The following is a 15,589-nucleotide window of genomic DNA, read 5'->3' as shown; positions in this document are numbered from 1 at the left end:
TAATTAATAATAGTAACATCACCAACAGTAATCATTGTTTTTATAATTATAATAATAGGACGTCATCTGCCTCACTTAAATTGTCAATAACATCGCCGAAAAAACATGGAAATAATCTTAAGAAATCAATATAGACTTTTTTTTGGGACACTGGACACTCAAACGTTCTTGCATAAAAACATCCATCCATCCTGTTCAACACACCCAACACACACACATGCACAGAGAGGAGAGAGAAAGAAAGAAAGAGAGAGAGAGACAGAGGGGAGGGAATGACTTCTCAAAAAATCCACAAACAGGTTTTTCAATAAATAGCTGCTGAACAAAACAAATTAATATTAACACTCTCTACGAATATCAAACTCGGAAAATTTCAAGCACAATTGTTGATCCTCTTCTTTTAACCTCACAAAGCTGAAGAAAATATGTATCACCAAAGGAAACATAAACCATGGAAAGAGGCTGCATATTTTGTACTGAGAAAGTGGAATTATATGACAGGAAAAAAATGAAACAAAAAAGTTTTTGAAACAAAGGCAGCTCCTCCTTCAGTGTGAGAGACGTGGCTCTCAGGTCCTACAATCACAACTGAACCAGCGAGAGAGACAGAAAGAGTAAATAGTGTAGGTCATGTGGATCCATTGTTGATTTTCCAAACAGGGAAGCTGTTTCCACGCTGTGTATAAACTCTGACATACACTCTCTCTGTTTCTCTCTGTCTCAAACACACTCACGTCTTTAAATCCCAAAATATGTACATTAGTCAAATCTCCAGTATTTGTTGGAATGGATTGATAGAAACTGTTAACTTAAGTGAAGAAAAGATTAAGGAACCCACTGAAAAGGCATAGGCTATATAAACAGCAATCTGCACAAAGATTCAGTGATTTCTATATTGTGATAACAGTCAAGAGGACATAAAGTATATCCTTAAAGGTAGGTGCGGTCACCGAGTTGTTTAGGTAAGTAAAGATCAGATCAAAAATGTAAACCACGGGTTCAGGACTTTGATAGGAGTCAGTTGTCATTAAAGTGCAAGTCTGTGGCAGTAGGACTCTGCATCGACAATGTGCCATCGGGCTGCCCGCTCCTCTGACACACATAGCTTTGCAATAGATGTAGACTCTCCCTTCATTCGCAGGGAGACACTTTCCCCCAGAAACATTACAGCCGAGGTGGGACCAAGACAAACCCCCCTCCTTCCCTCCCTCCTGGCTTTTTCCCTACACTGTCAGTGATCCTTGGTTTCCATGGTGATTGTGATGGCAAACATACAAAGTTGCAGTCTAGCATTGGCCATGTCCTTGGCAGCGTCCTCGTTGATTTCTGTTGTGACAGAGTAGAAAACTACCGGACTCTGGCCTGAACCCTCACGAAAAAGAAACACAAAACACTGCATCAGGAGTAAAGGAGGTAAGCAGAAAAAGCCTTGCACTCGAGCCATCTCTTGACCACGCTTCTTCTACTATGGCAGTCAAGGTTGAGAATAGCCTAAGTGTGTGTGTATGTGTGTGTGTGTATGTGTGTGCATTTGAGTGTGTTACTCGTAATGGTTTGAGATCATTGTCGCGCATCACCCTACAGCATTTCCATTCAAAGGAAGGCCTGCCCACGGTGGGACGAATGGGTAAAGAGAGCAGAGGATTCTGCCCGAGAGATCGCAAGAGATCTTCAGAGATTGGTTGATGAGCCGCTAGCGGGAGCCTGGCAGATTCTAGGAGATCCAGGCAAAGTCCCTCTCGCTCCCGTTCTGCTGCTCCCCCTCCTGTGCTGAGGAGTCGCTCTCCTCCTTCTCATTGTCCAGTGCTCCGTGTGCCTCGGCGGTCATCCCCGAGTCCTTCCACTTCCCGCCTTCTTCCTCCCCTTCTCCCATCATCTCCCCATCCCCTTCCACCATCATCTCCTCCTCCCCTTCTCCATCACCATCACACTCTGCCTGGTCATCATGGAAGCGATCGCCGGGATACAGCTCCTCTTCTGGAGAGATGTCTCCTCCCACCTCCCCATTATGGTCCAGCAGCGCGGCCATGCCCCGGCCAGAGCAGTCGGCACAAACGCCATGACGACGTGAGCCGTGTTTGATTCCGACACTGGCTGCTGACATGAAGACTCGGCTGCACACTTTACATACGTACTTCTTGTCTTTGCTGTGGACCTGTTGGACAGAAACATGTAATTTCCAAATTTAATTTGGATTTAAAGGATCAGTGTGTAGGATTTAGGAGCATTTGGAGGCGTCTAGCAGAAAGGATTGCAGCTTGCAACCAGCTGAAACTTCTCCCAGTAAGAATTCTTTGGTGTTCATTGTTCAGGAGGTTTTTACTGGGAGCCAAATTATCCAGAGACGTCTCCACCCCTCCAAAGTGAATGGACCCGTTGATTAAAACCGGTAAAAAATTAGTTTCACTTTACAAATCAGTGTTTCTAAAATGCTTGTTGCAGACGAGCACCTGCTAATGTGTGCTCACGTTTTTTCTAATCCAGACCTCCCCAGTATTTACAGGGAGCCGAAATATCCGCAGAGGTCTCTTTCCCTCCAAAACAAATGGACCTGGTGATTAAAACTTCTAAAAACACTGAATTATGCAGTTTCATGGTAAGAATCAGTGTTTCCCTGACTGTTCAGCTCATCGCAGACGAGCCGCTTACCCTCCACTTGGTAATCTCTGTTCTCTATCTCTGTTCTCACGTGTTTTTTTCCGATAACTTAAGATCCAGACGTTCAGAAGGTTTTCACCGAGAGCCAATTTATCTGCAGAGGTCTCCTTTTCTCCAAAACAAATGGACCCAGTGATTCAAACTGACAAAAACACTGAATAAAGTGGTTTCACATTAAAAAATCTGTTTTCCATTGCTGCTCGTTGCAAAGAGCCTGCTAAATACGGTGGCTGACATGAAGACATGAAAATGAAAATGTTCCTGTCTAGAACCAGTGTTTTGTTTGTCTATTCTGGGCTACTGTAGAAACATGGAGGTGCAACATGGAAATCTCTATGGAAGAGGATTCACTCCCTATGTAGATATAAACGTGTCATTCAAAGGTGACAAAAATTATTCTTATTTTCAGGTGAGAATATACAAGTGACAACATATCTATTATATTCAGTTTCTGACAATATATCCCCTAAAACCTACACAATGGACTTTTTAGGTCTGACCCTACTAGTAGTCACAGAGCTGCACTCACCAGCGTGTGCCTCTTCATGTGCTCCCTTCTGGTGAACTTCTTGCCACAGATTTCACAGGGGTAGGGCCTCTCTCCGGTGTGGGAGCGCATGTGCCTCTTCAGGATGCACTGATGCATAGCAGAGAAACTGCAGTAGGGGCACTTGAACTTTTTACGGATCACCGTGAAGTCATTCACTATAGGGACAGAAGGAGGGATGGAGGGGGTGGAGGAGAGAAATAAAAAATAAATAAATAAAAAAGATTAGTGTTGAATGAAGCTCTTTTAAATAAACCAACGCGTCACTTTTCAGTTATTACATTTAATTAGCGGCATGGTCTAGAAATGTACCATCAATTCCCATGGCCACCCCAATTCCAGTCAAAGCTACAGTTGCCCTGGCAACAGCTCTTCCTCCATACTAAAGCAATAAAGGAAAAGAGATACTATAAACACGACACACAACAGTCAAGTCTGCCTTGGTTGCTCTAGAGGGTCTCTGCAATGGACAGCAAAACACAGACAGAAAGACAAACACAGACAATGACAAGATAGGTGAGGGAAATAAAATCACACACACAAAGGAAGGCTTCAGCAAAGAAATTAAAATAAAAACTAATGTTAATACCATGTCCAAATCTTGTGTAGAGGTCTAGTAAGCCAATTATCTCAAGGTCTAGACTTAAATGGTAGTTAAGCCAGGTGAAGGGCATCCAAGTAAACAGACAGTGTGTGTGTTTGTGTGTGTGAGAAACTTTACAGTCAAAGCATACAGTGAGAGATCAGGACTGGATTTATGAGTACACAAGCACTACACAACACAACTACTGTGCATCAAGGACGGGGTCAAACACACAGCTCAGGGTTATAAGCTCTGAAGTGATACATTATAATTACCTCCATCAGCAAATCGACTTCTGCTCTGATTAAACACTCAAAAACATGCAGCTGCACAACACATTTGAGATTATTTTTTAGAGCGGCAAGTTAAAATGCAAAGAAAGTAATATTTTTGATCGTGTGAATGATGTGCAGATAACAGATAAAAACTACAGAGAGGTTTAAACATTTTTCCAGCACAGTTTAATTACAGCATAAAAACTACAAGCAGAATCTCATTCTGTTTAGAAAAGTACATATCTGTGTACAGTATACATGGGTTTTGTTTTCAAGGAAAAAATTTGATACTCTAAAATGAAATATCTTTCAATATTTACAACACATTCAACCTAAACAAAAACAAAAAAAAGCCACACAACAGCCGTACAGTTTTGCCATTTCTCCTGAACGGCTCTGCAGAGTTCCTGATTAGTTCCTGACTTTCTGAGCCTGCCAGTCTGTTTCAGCTGCTGGCTAGGACAGAGTGTGCTACCTGAGAAATGGGTTTTTGTATTAGAAAGGATTTGGCATTCGGGAGTTCCCTGTGTGTATGTGAACCACAGCAAAGGGGGTACAGTCCCAACAGACACCAGTCCTGCTTTAACCGAGGACACAGAAATTACAGCTCCATGTGTCGACTGTGGAAGATTAGAGGGAAACACAGGTGGGTGTCTTCCCTTTGGGTATAGTACTCACAATATGGGTATACACATGATAAGCCTTTATAACTGGGCCGTATCAGGGAAATATCTTGGTTAAATTATAGTTGGAGGCCTGCTGTAAACTCAAATGAGCAAATTTTGGCAGAAATCGGTGTGAATTTACATTAGCAATGATTCTGAAGCCAGTGTGCCAATTCCAATATCTTGCAGCTCTGCAACACCCTCCACCTAACTGTCTACGCCATCTCCCTCAATCCTCTCCTACATTTTCCCCGCTTGTCTTCACTCTTCACAACCAGACTATTATGTGGCAGTGACATCACTAAGCTGGTTCAAGGGGCATTTGTCTGCCGCTCCCCACATCCTCTTCAGATGAAGAGGTCAGAGGTTAAGAAGGGCCGGAGCCGTGAAGGACCAATTACTGTCCAGCTCCAGCCACACTCCAGCCACTAGAAGACTTACAGATCTGGGACAGAGGAGATGGACGGAGAGAGAAAATGACACTACCCAACCCCCATCTCAGCCGCTACTGGTCTATTGTTTTTGCTTGCTTTGTGTTGTTCGGCACATCCCCTCCATCTGCACTGATGTGACAGCGCTGACTGAAGGCAATCATGTCGGAATAATGATGGAAGACGAGTTTATACGTGTCCAGAGGGGGTGATCATACAATTACTTTGTTTGTTTTTTTTTCAAATACAGCATGGAGAAAAGTAACCCCAGTATTTTTAAAAAATATTCCGTTAAGGTTTAAGTTGTTTTAAAATATATTAGCTGAGGTGCACTGACACCGGCAGCAGAAATAATCACTTTGGAGTCTTTATTCCCATGCTGCAATTCTACAAATTTCCTGCAGGTGGTGTGGTTGTGTACGCTGTGAGCCACAGCGAAGCCTGGCAGATCTGAACTGTGTCTGAGTGTCTTTGTGCCCGTAATGCAGGGGTGGTCACAAAGATAAAGATCTCTCTGCCTAAAAAGGAGAGAAGACTTAAGTCAGACTGGTGTCTGGCGACAGAGCACCAGACAAGTGGTGTAGTTTGGGGAGGCGGAAAGACTCCCCCCTCTGTCTCTCCACCCAGCACCGCCACATAAAGTTATTCACCTGTTAATGGGTCCAATCAGTGCAAAATAAATTAATCATAAACCTAAAGATAACTAAAAAAATGTAACAGTTTGTCTTATAATTTCAGTCGGTTGCTTCAACAAATCAGCTTGCATAGCAATTGTGCATTGTTGACATGTAAACTGTCAATTCATGCTAAAAATAATGACATAAATTAAAAAAGAGTGGTGTCCCTTTGTATTTATAATCGTGTCATCATATATTTTTAAAAGGAATTCTTCCCTTCTCAGTGCAATGACGCCACAGAGCATATTTTGGCATGAACGTATAACACGTGAGGATACGCTGCGAACCGATGGGTATGAATGTGTGTGCATAAGCCGGCAGCCTGCCTCAGTTTTCCACATTGATGCTGAGATCGTGATTGTCAACTTTCATCTCTTGAGAAAGCCGCCACAGTGAATCTATAACCCCGCCCTGAGACATTTCCATCCCGGCACTGCCTCCCAGCACCGCTCCTGGCACCGTCCCCACCTGGCAGCACACTTTAACATGTGTCGCCAGGTTTTTCTGGGTGCTAAAAGCCTTGGCACAGGCAGGGCAGGTGTGCCCTCGCTCTTTGGAGTGCACAGAGGACAGGTGCCTGTGCAGGTCTGTGCGGTCTCGGAAGTGTTTCAGACAGTAAACGCACTGCATCAGCTTCTTCTTGAAATGGATGGTCTTCTCGTGTCGGTCTGCGTTAGATTTGAGGGTGAAGCTGGCAGGGCACTGGGAGCAGAGGTAGCGTGCCGGCGTAGGCTCGGCCATCGCAGGGCGGTAGAGAGACTGGTGGAAGGGGAGAGGCTGGGACTGTAACTGGTGCCGAGGCTGGGTAGGTTGATGGTGCGGACCCTGAATGCTCGGCCAGTCCAGGGACAAGGCCATCAGAGACAGGGTGTGACGATACTCGTGTTCCCTGAGATGCTCCAGGCTGCTGAACAGCCGGTTGCACAGGGAGCAGGCGAACCCCTGTGAGGGCCAAGCACTGGGATCTGGCAGGACTCTTTTCCCTGACCCAGCCTCTTCACTCAGCACCATCGGCCTTTTAGTCCCTTTGCCAGCCACGGACACTGACGCAGGCACAGTCAAGCCACCAGCACAGCTCTCATCGCCCATCTGATCCCTCTCGACAGGAGACTGGTCACCTTCCAAGGCTGAGATAGCGAGAAGAAAAGTGAGAGTGAAAGTGAGAGAGAGAGAGATAAAAAAGGCACAAACCTCTCTTAAGTTATCTAGACATGACATACTTCAGTTTTAAAACCATACCTGTGCTGTATTCTTTCATATCTTCCTTGTCTTTGACACCCTCCTGTAAGCACAAAACATCCCGTTATGTCAACACACACACATTTATACAGTCTGTATGGATTGTTGTCTGGGCATGCAGGAGGCAGGCAGGTGAGACAAGCTGTGAAGGCAACCCTTTTTCACATATGTGAGAAACAAAAGACATAAAAACAGAAAAAAATAAGAGAAACACATAGATCAGAATGATTTAAAGACACAGATAAATTGTTAGAGATTAGCAAGCAAACAGAAAAAATATTTTAAATAGCTGACAGTTCCTGGATGCTAGCGGCGTCCTATGAGACACAGAATGAGCAGTTAGGTTGATCTACAGTATTAATAATTTTATCTGCCTGATACAGCAAGGTGCGCCAAACACCTCTCACCCCTCTCTTTTCTCTCATCTACATCCCATCTAAACTCTATCCTTACTCCATCTACTCCTGCAATTCCTTCACCCCCACCCATTTCCTCAGCCCCTACACTCCTCCTCCACCACCTCCTCCTCCACCCCCTCTCTAAGAACAGAACACCATGCACTGGGCAAACAGATGGCTTGTCCGCAGAGATAGGGAGGCTTGTTGGGAGGCAGGTCCACTGAAATCAAATGCTGCTCCTAAAACACTCATGCACGCACGCAGGCGCGCTCTCTCTCTCTCTCACACTCACACACACACACACACACACTCTCTCTCTCTCTCTCAGACTGGCACAAAACTCACATCCACACATGCTCATACTGCCATGCTCACACACACGCCCACACTCACTCTCTCTCTCTCACACACACACACACACACACACGCCGAACAGAACAAACAATTTCCTGGGCAGCAAGAGCAAACCTCTCATTGTCTACTTGTATTGATTCTACTCAGTCTCATCTCACTACCTTGCCCGTTATCTGCCATCTCTAAGCACACGCTGCCATTGTGACCAGATGTGTCATCTCGAATGTAACCGCTATAAACTACATTACCGCTAATGCTGAGCAAAGACTCTTGGCTCGAAGGTGAATTTGGGTCTGGGCTATATTAAAAAATATGATATGAAAAAACAGAGACAAGAGTGAAGAATTGGAAAATCTGAAAGGAAGAGAAAGCAAACAAAGCGCAGAGAAAAGAAAGACAAACAAAAGAAAACAGTGTAGCAGGAAATGTGCCAGATTCCACACTGAGAGTGAGATACAGAGAGGGGTTGAGCGACACTGTGTGAGAAAGACTTGCCAATGTTGAAAAATAACCCCATTAACCCCCACTTCTCCTCATAAAGCCCCACTATGTCACTTTCTGTCCTCCATCGCCTCAACCCCCCTCGGTGTGTTTGCAGGGTGAAGCTGCCCCCCTGGATACACATCTCCACTCACTCTTACAAACTTTTATCTGAGTGGAGGAACGGTACCCAGAGAGCAGCCTCTGCCCTGGAGCTGAGCCAGGCTCTGCGTGCTTACCTCAGGCAAGGTGGAGGGCTCCGGGCCCTCGGGGGCCTCTTCCACTTCCATGTCCAACCCTTCTGAGCGCAGCTGGGGTGCCCCAGCCCGCAGACCGGGGGCCTCCAGGGGCCGAGGCTCAGAGGGGTGCAGTGGTGTGGGTGGAGTGGGTGGGTAGTATGCTGATGTTGATGATGATGAAGATGGCGGTAGTGGTGGTGGTGATGTTGGAAGATGAGGAGGAAGAAGAGGAAGAGGTGGAGGAGGAGGAGGAGGAGGAGGAGGAGAGGAGCCAGCCCCCTGTTTGTTATGAATAGTGGCCCCCGTGGCCCCTGGCCGGAGCGTGCTGCAGTAGTTGTTGGAGCGGAGCCCTGAGGAGCACAGGAAACGAGTCTCACCCACCCACTCACGTACAACTGCAACTCTGCAAGCAGCTGGCCACCAGAACACAACGGGAGAGAGTGGGCAGGGGGGCACACAGAGGCTGCCAGTGCTACACTATCAAACACTATGGAGAGGGGGAGGAAGAAAAACTCTGAAGTTTCACTTTCCACCAGCCGAGGGGAAAGGGTTAGGGCTTCTCTTCTCTCTTTCTCTCTCTGTTTCTTTCGCTCCTCTGCTCTCCTTCTCCTTCCACCCACATGCGTGCGCAGAGGATGGCAGCGTTTGTGTGTTTTGTGAGAGAGTGTGCATGTGCTGTGTGAGCGAGTAAAATGCATATAAGGAGAGGGCTTGAGGATCCTCTGTAGCGTGGAGGGAGATTGTTTTGGAGAGGAGCCATCTTGCAGCTCAAGTGAAGACTTTTTGTACACGCAGGGTAAAGGACGACTATATCGACCATGTAAGATGTTTACCGGCAACAAGTTAAGGCACGCTGGATGAAGAATTTCAAATTTCTTACAGAGCCTTTAGCACTCTATAACTATTCACACAGAAGGTTTTTCTCTGCTACATTAATATCGCCATTAGTACTGAGAGTGCATCTCTTTTTCTGATAGTGCATATGAATCAAAGTGTAATGTGTAGCAGGTTATTCTGGATTGTGTGTGTGTGTATGTGTGAGTGTGGGCAGCATTTTAGGGGAATGTCTCCAGAGTTATGCAGTGGGTTAGCCATTCATTGCCCTCCTCTGCACAACGGACAGAATCACACAACCATGAGGCTCGACCGTGGACGGATTCCTGGAATGTTAAACTACCGCGCCCGACACTCCCCACTCCCACTTACTGAGAACACACACAAATGCTCAACTCCCCATCTCCTCTTCCCCACCTCCCAGCAGCGACGGGAGGAACAACATTAAGAGGGAGGCAGAAATGTAGACAGAGAGTAAAGAGATGAGCTACAGGTGAGAGGGAGCAGCTCATTAACAAATGGTATTCCGGCAGTGACCGCTTCTCAGGAAAGGAGCGTCGACTGGGATAAACAGCCACTTGAAGAATCCCGACATACGACTAATTTTTTGCAATCTTGTCTCACAGAGTTTAATATTGCAGTCGTGTCTGGCAAGCTGTAAAGAATACAAATAACAGCAGGCTGACTCACGGCACAGCGACAAGAGTAAAAGAGAGGAGAAAAACACATTAATGTAGAGTAACTGAATTACTTTAACGCAGAATGATGGCAGAGGAACTAAAACACAACCTGCGTCCTCTCCTGCACCTGCAGTTGGAGCGGGGTCAGGACCTATTAGGTCTATTTAGGCTTTTGGGAGACAATTACTGTAAGCTGACTGACCAGCTGCCAATAGCTAATCAACTAAAACTTGGTAAGTCTGTTAGGAGGAGTTCTTCATGACAAAACACTTAAAGGGATAGTTCAGACTTTTTCAAGTGGGGTTGTTTAAGGTACTTAGCCATCGACAGCATATCTCAAACAGTATATGTCAGTGACTACACTCCCAGTTTGGAGAAGCAGGCTGAAGTTCAACATCGAAGCTAAGCAATCGACTGCTTAAGGAGTGCAGCAACCAAGCATACTTTAGCCACCTAAAAATGTCAATATCAGTTTAAGTATACTCTGTATTTAGAGTATTTTCACTGCTTTACCTTAAAGTCAGAGAGTGATTTCAGACAGGCAAATTAAGTTGTTTTATCGCTCTCTTCAAAGCCAGACTCCGTTTAGAAAAATATCAATTTAACATCGCTGAACACAGACGCTGCTGGTTTACCACTGCCTCGATCAGTTAGACAGCAGGCAGCTGTAAACCAGCAGCACCAATGATCAGCAAGCTAAAATGACTTTATGGAGTCTGGTGGCTTTGATGAGAGCATAGACGGGAACTGATTCTGTTCACGGTTCCCCTGCTGAAACTGGTGATCTGATGTAGGGTTGCAGCAATATACCAGTTTTAAGGTGAAAGTTTCACAATTGTCATACCATGCACATTTGCTTAACTACAGTATTTTTAAAAAATGTAACTGGACAGAGAATCTCACAATAAATAGGTATTGTTGCTGATTCCTTAACAGCAGTACATTTCTTAGCTTCTGTGTTGATATCGTGCCGCTTCTCTAAACTGGGGACATGATGACTGACATCTACTGTATGTAAGACACTGACTACAGATAAGTACCTCATACAACCTCACTTAAAAAATGAGTGAATCCTCTCATTGTTTGCTATGACCTCTGGATAGCTTTACTCTCCTTCAGTGTTTTAATGATAAAGGAAAAATAAGCTAGTATCGGATTCAGAGATGTTTTTGAAAAAGTGCCAGGACTTTCCAAAAAAGTTTGGTGAATTAGGTGGCCTTTAATGTAAAATCCCACTACCAGATTGACAGTTATTACACTTGCATTGATATCTATATCTATATATCTATTGACCCTTACTGTTCCATTCCTCTTGTAAAACGGGCGTAAGGAGGTATGGTGTTGCTATATACGATCCACATTTTCAATCTGAAAAGTCACCAGATCTGTGTCACAATCATATATGAAAACCATAAAAAAAAACAGAGAGTAGCTATGGAGCCACAGGGAGCTACTGTACAGGGTGAGTCAATTTTCAAAAGTAGATGTGAAGTGATGAGAGCAGGCAGCGGAGAGAAAAGTTCAATAATGTCAGTATGATCCCTGTAGTTAATTGGATGTTCTTTACAGCCAGTACTCGGTGGCGGTGTGGACAGGTGCGCGGGGATGGTCCGGCAAAATCCATTGTCTGGCATTGATTGTCTGACGCACGGAAGGGGTAGTGGGGCCAAATCCCAATGATCTTAATTGGATTCAGAAGGCTGATTGACATACAGACCGGTCCCACTTTATTTTGGCATTCCACATGCTAGCAGGATGTAGTCCGTGACCCATGCAAAGGATGGGCGAAGAGAGGGAGCTGTTGCATTTTGAATCGCGGGCCCTGTCAACAAGGTGAAGGTCAGCTGGGTTTGAATTGCTAAATGTGAAGAGAGCGAAGTGTTCAGTGGTTAAACTGTAGGACATTGATTCTCAGTTTGGTCCGATTTTTGGATGTATGAATCTTTAGGAGAAGCATGTTTTATTAAAGAGTCAATTATACAGAGAAGGAGGGAAAAGGAGGGAGAAGGAGGGGGGGAGACAGAAGCTCTGTGTCAAGGCCTTTTGCTATATTCAGTGGTCTCTCTTGAATTGGGCCAGGTGACCTTGCTCTACCTCCTCTCTGCCTAGATCAATACTTTCCCAGGATTTTAAACCAACACACTTTGATGCTCCACAGCTGAAGTAAAAGTAGGGGGAAAGAGAGAGAGAGAGAGAGAGAGGAGAGAGAAGTGAGACAAATAAGGAGGAACTGCAGGAGCTGGCCAAAAGGGGAGGGAGAGTGTGAGGGATGAGTGTTAAGGAGGGGTGAAGGAGAAATGGATGGAGGGAAGGAAGGAGGGAGGGATGGATGGCGTGAGGGGGAGTACAGGAGGGAAAGGACAGGAAGGATGTTAAGCAGGGGTGAAGGAGAAGCAGGGAGGAGGGGGGAAGAGGGCTGAATGGAGGGGAGGGAGGCAGGGAGCAGCGATCTGTCAAACCCGGCAGACTTCTCCTCCGCCCAGTAATCTGAGGTACAGTGTTTGTTTATTTTCTGTCCTCATTTAGACACAGGGACAGACCCGCGGAGGGAGGGGAGGTTGTTGGCCATCTCAACAAGCCCATTTCCCCAACCCCTATTGTGTAGTGAATTCAAAATAGGGTTCGGCTAACCAAAAACCTCCCTGAGGTTTCTTTGGTGTCAACTGAAATACTGCTATAAGACTCATTCAACATGCTTTTTTTTCCACGCTGGGAGCAAATGATTAACATTCTCTGAATTCTCCAAATCTCCTATTCATATAGTAAAGGCTGAGTGTAGCTGTAAAGTGTGTGTAAGTGTATCAAAAAGCCTCTTTTTCTCTTTTCGGGAGCTTGTGAGGCTGTCTATCTGTGCTGTGACAGCATCTGATTCTCCTCTTTAAGCCAACAGAAACATCTCAATCCCACACACTTAACACTTACACAAAAGGGGTGATGTGATGTGACGTGCGTGTGCGAGCATGTATGTGCAACTGCAAACGTGTGTTTCGGTCTATTCAGTCTTGGCCCGCTCTTTTATTTTGGAGGTGAGTGGGGCTCAACTCAAAAGGCATGACTCGGCTCCGAGTTGTACCCTTCCTTTGCTTTCTTCAGCTCACAAAGACAGGCAGAACTCGGGACAAAAGATCCAATTACTAGCCAGTAAAAGCAAAGAGACACAAACACACGAGTTACACACACACACACACACACACACACACACACAAATGTGCCCACGCGGACACGGACTCAAGCAAATATACGCTCGCGCTGGCACACACACGGAGAAACACACACATGTAGACACTGACAGTTTAACACCCTCGCTAAAGGCAAAAAAACTGACTGAACGAAGGAAAAGAAGCTCTTGTTAACGTGGACAAATTAAGCACAAATAAGGATGTTTATTGATCTAATTTTGATGTAGTTTATTCCAAAGTAAGTGGAGACTTTAAGTGGAACATTTCAGCTGTTATTTTACTAGTTTTGTGGACAGATATTTGGACATTTAAATAAGGAAGGAGGGTTGTTAAATGCTTAAAAAATTAAAACCATTTACTAACACATCATCGCAAAAAAAACCCCAACAAATATGATAGTGAACAAACACTCAAAAAAAAAGCTTAAAATTCTACATTTTGTTGTAATCTATTTCACCTTGCATGACATCACATTTCTCTGTCATAATTCAATGTTTCAGTGGTTATTTTTAGGCTCACAATTTTGAGAAAATACCCCTCATTTTAAAGCTTTTAACAGGATGCAAAGGTTTGTGCCGTAGCTGTTGAGTGGAGCAAATCGCTTCATCGTTCTTCATGCTGAAATGCGGTTAAGTAAATAATATCTGAACAGTTGCTGCAGTTCTGTTGTGTTATTTTGCTGCTGTGAAATACAGCCGTAGACACACTGATACGCACAAAGAAACTGTCACATGAAAAACCAAACAAATTTTTCTCACGAAAGCGAGAGCGATCCCAGCAAAATGTTCTCTCACTGAGTCACCGATGACTAGTCTTCACTGGCATTGCCACACAAACTCTTTACACACTCAAGTGGCACCACACACATACACACACACACACACACATTCAGAGTTATCGAAAGACAGTGGCTGATGAAGAGAAAGAGGACACTCATGTCAAAAGCAGGTCAAGCCTGTATGTTTTATGTCTCAAAGGTGACCACATGAACAGGTACTCAGAGATACACCAGTAGATTGAAAGCAGTGTGTGAGTTATAATGATGTGTGTGTGCGTAACAATCAGTGTGAGTGCAGTGTTAGTAAATAGTGACTTACAAGACAGGGAGTGTGCTCCTTTGGGCAGGTACTCGTACAGCAAGGGGTTATCATCTCCCATCATCTCAGCCCGCAGAGACAGCAGACTGTTCTTACTCATCAGCGCTGCCTTCAGATTGGCTACAGATGAGATCGTTCCGCCCCCACCTCCTCCCCCGGCCTCCTCCGATTCGTTGGGTCCCAGGTAGCTGGGCTCTGTGGTGAGAGGCTCTTCCTGTTTGAGGAAGAAGTCGAGGCGTTCGCCGCGGCTGTCTGAGCTGTTGGGTTCGGTCACGTCTGCCCCTGAAAAAGAGGATGAAGTAATAGAAGATGGGTGAGGCTCTAGTGTTAGCCATCACAGACTAACATTAAAATGTTTTTTAAACAAACTTAAGCGGAGAAAAAAGTAGGTGGCAGGGGACAGTGCCTCAAAACATTTCACACAGCATTGTTTAACTTAATTAGAGGGATTACATGGTTTGCTATAGGCTGAAAATCCTGACACTCTTGGATTTATTTCATGGGGATAAAAAAAAAAACTGTGAATAGTTGTCACTTTTTCAATTTTAGGGTTTCACCCGACAGCGAAGCCATTCAGTGTCGATACCAAAAAAACCCCGCCGTGTTAAACCAATTCTTTCAAACCTCTCAGCCGAGTCATCGTTTACACCCAGTGTTTTCGGTAGCGACAACCAACACGTCACCGCTCTGAATCATCCCTCTCTCTCCTCGACTCCCTAACACACCTCATCATCAACAGTCAACAAAAATACAGGGAGATCATAAAGAGACAGTGTGAGAGAGAGAAAGAGAGAGGGAGGCAGACACAGAAGAGGTATGTGCGTTATGTCTGCGTGTGTGTTTAGCCGTCAGTGTCGTTGAAAGCAGAGTGTGTAGAGAAGCTGTCAGCGGTAGACATGTCGCTGGAGGTTCCACTGTAGATCTACAAGACTGTCAGACCACACTGTTGACGACAGCTCCACTCAACACACACACACACACACACACACACACACACACACACACACACACACACACACACACACACACACACACACATATACACACAAATACGGACACACTTTCATTGCCTCCTAATTGACATTTAACTGATGACAGGTTGCTTTCTCCAACAAAGACTTTGACAAAAATACACATCACGCACATCACAGGCGCAAGAGACTTTTGAAAGAATGGCTTGTCTACACCTAAAACAAACACACAAGACTTCTGAGTGCAGACTTGCGACTAGCCTTAAGGAGCGTGCGTAATTA

General features: G+C 45.0%; 1 protein-coding gene across 4 annotated transcripts in view; it reads right to left on the bottom strand.

Annotated features, from left to right (window-relative positions):
* Nucleotides 1-269: 269 nt before the first annotated feature.
* zbtb46 (zinc finger and BTB domain containing 46) overlaps nt 270-15,589 on the bottom strand; it is a 71,265-nt gene continuing 55,945 nt past the window's right edge. For 2 of the 4 annotated variants that reach the window (XM_042491127.1, XM_042491128.1), the window contains exons 4-7: nt 14,337-14,618; nt 8,547-8,896; nt 7,076-7,118; nt 4,128-6,963 (exon numbers count right to left, since the gene is read on the bottom strand). In XM_042491127.1, coding sequence (XP_042347061.1) covers nt 6,164-6,963; nt 7,076-7,118; nt 8,547-8,896; nt 14,337-14,618 — 1,475 coding nt within the window. In that variant the 3' untranslated portion in view covers nt 4,128-6,163. Of the gene's footprint in view, nt 2,156-3,187; nt 3,364-4,017; nt 6,964-7,075; nt 7,119-8,546; nt 8,897-14,336; nt 14,619-15,589 lie in introns of those variants that run through there. The other 2 variants (XM_042491130.1, XM_042491129.1) reach the window with 2 other exon arrangements.

The sequence above is a fragment of the Plectropomus leopardus genome, chromosome 8 (genome assembly GCF_008729295.1).
Source record: "Plectropomus leopardus isolate mb chromosome 8, YSFRI_Pleo_2.0, whole genome shotgun sequence".
NCBI classification, from domain to species: domain Eukaryota; kingdom Metazoa; phylum Chordata; class Actinopteri; order Perciformes; family Serranidae; genus Plectropomus; species Plectropomus leopardus.
This window is presented reverse-complemented; position numbering and strand designations above follow the sequence as displayed.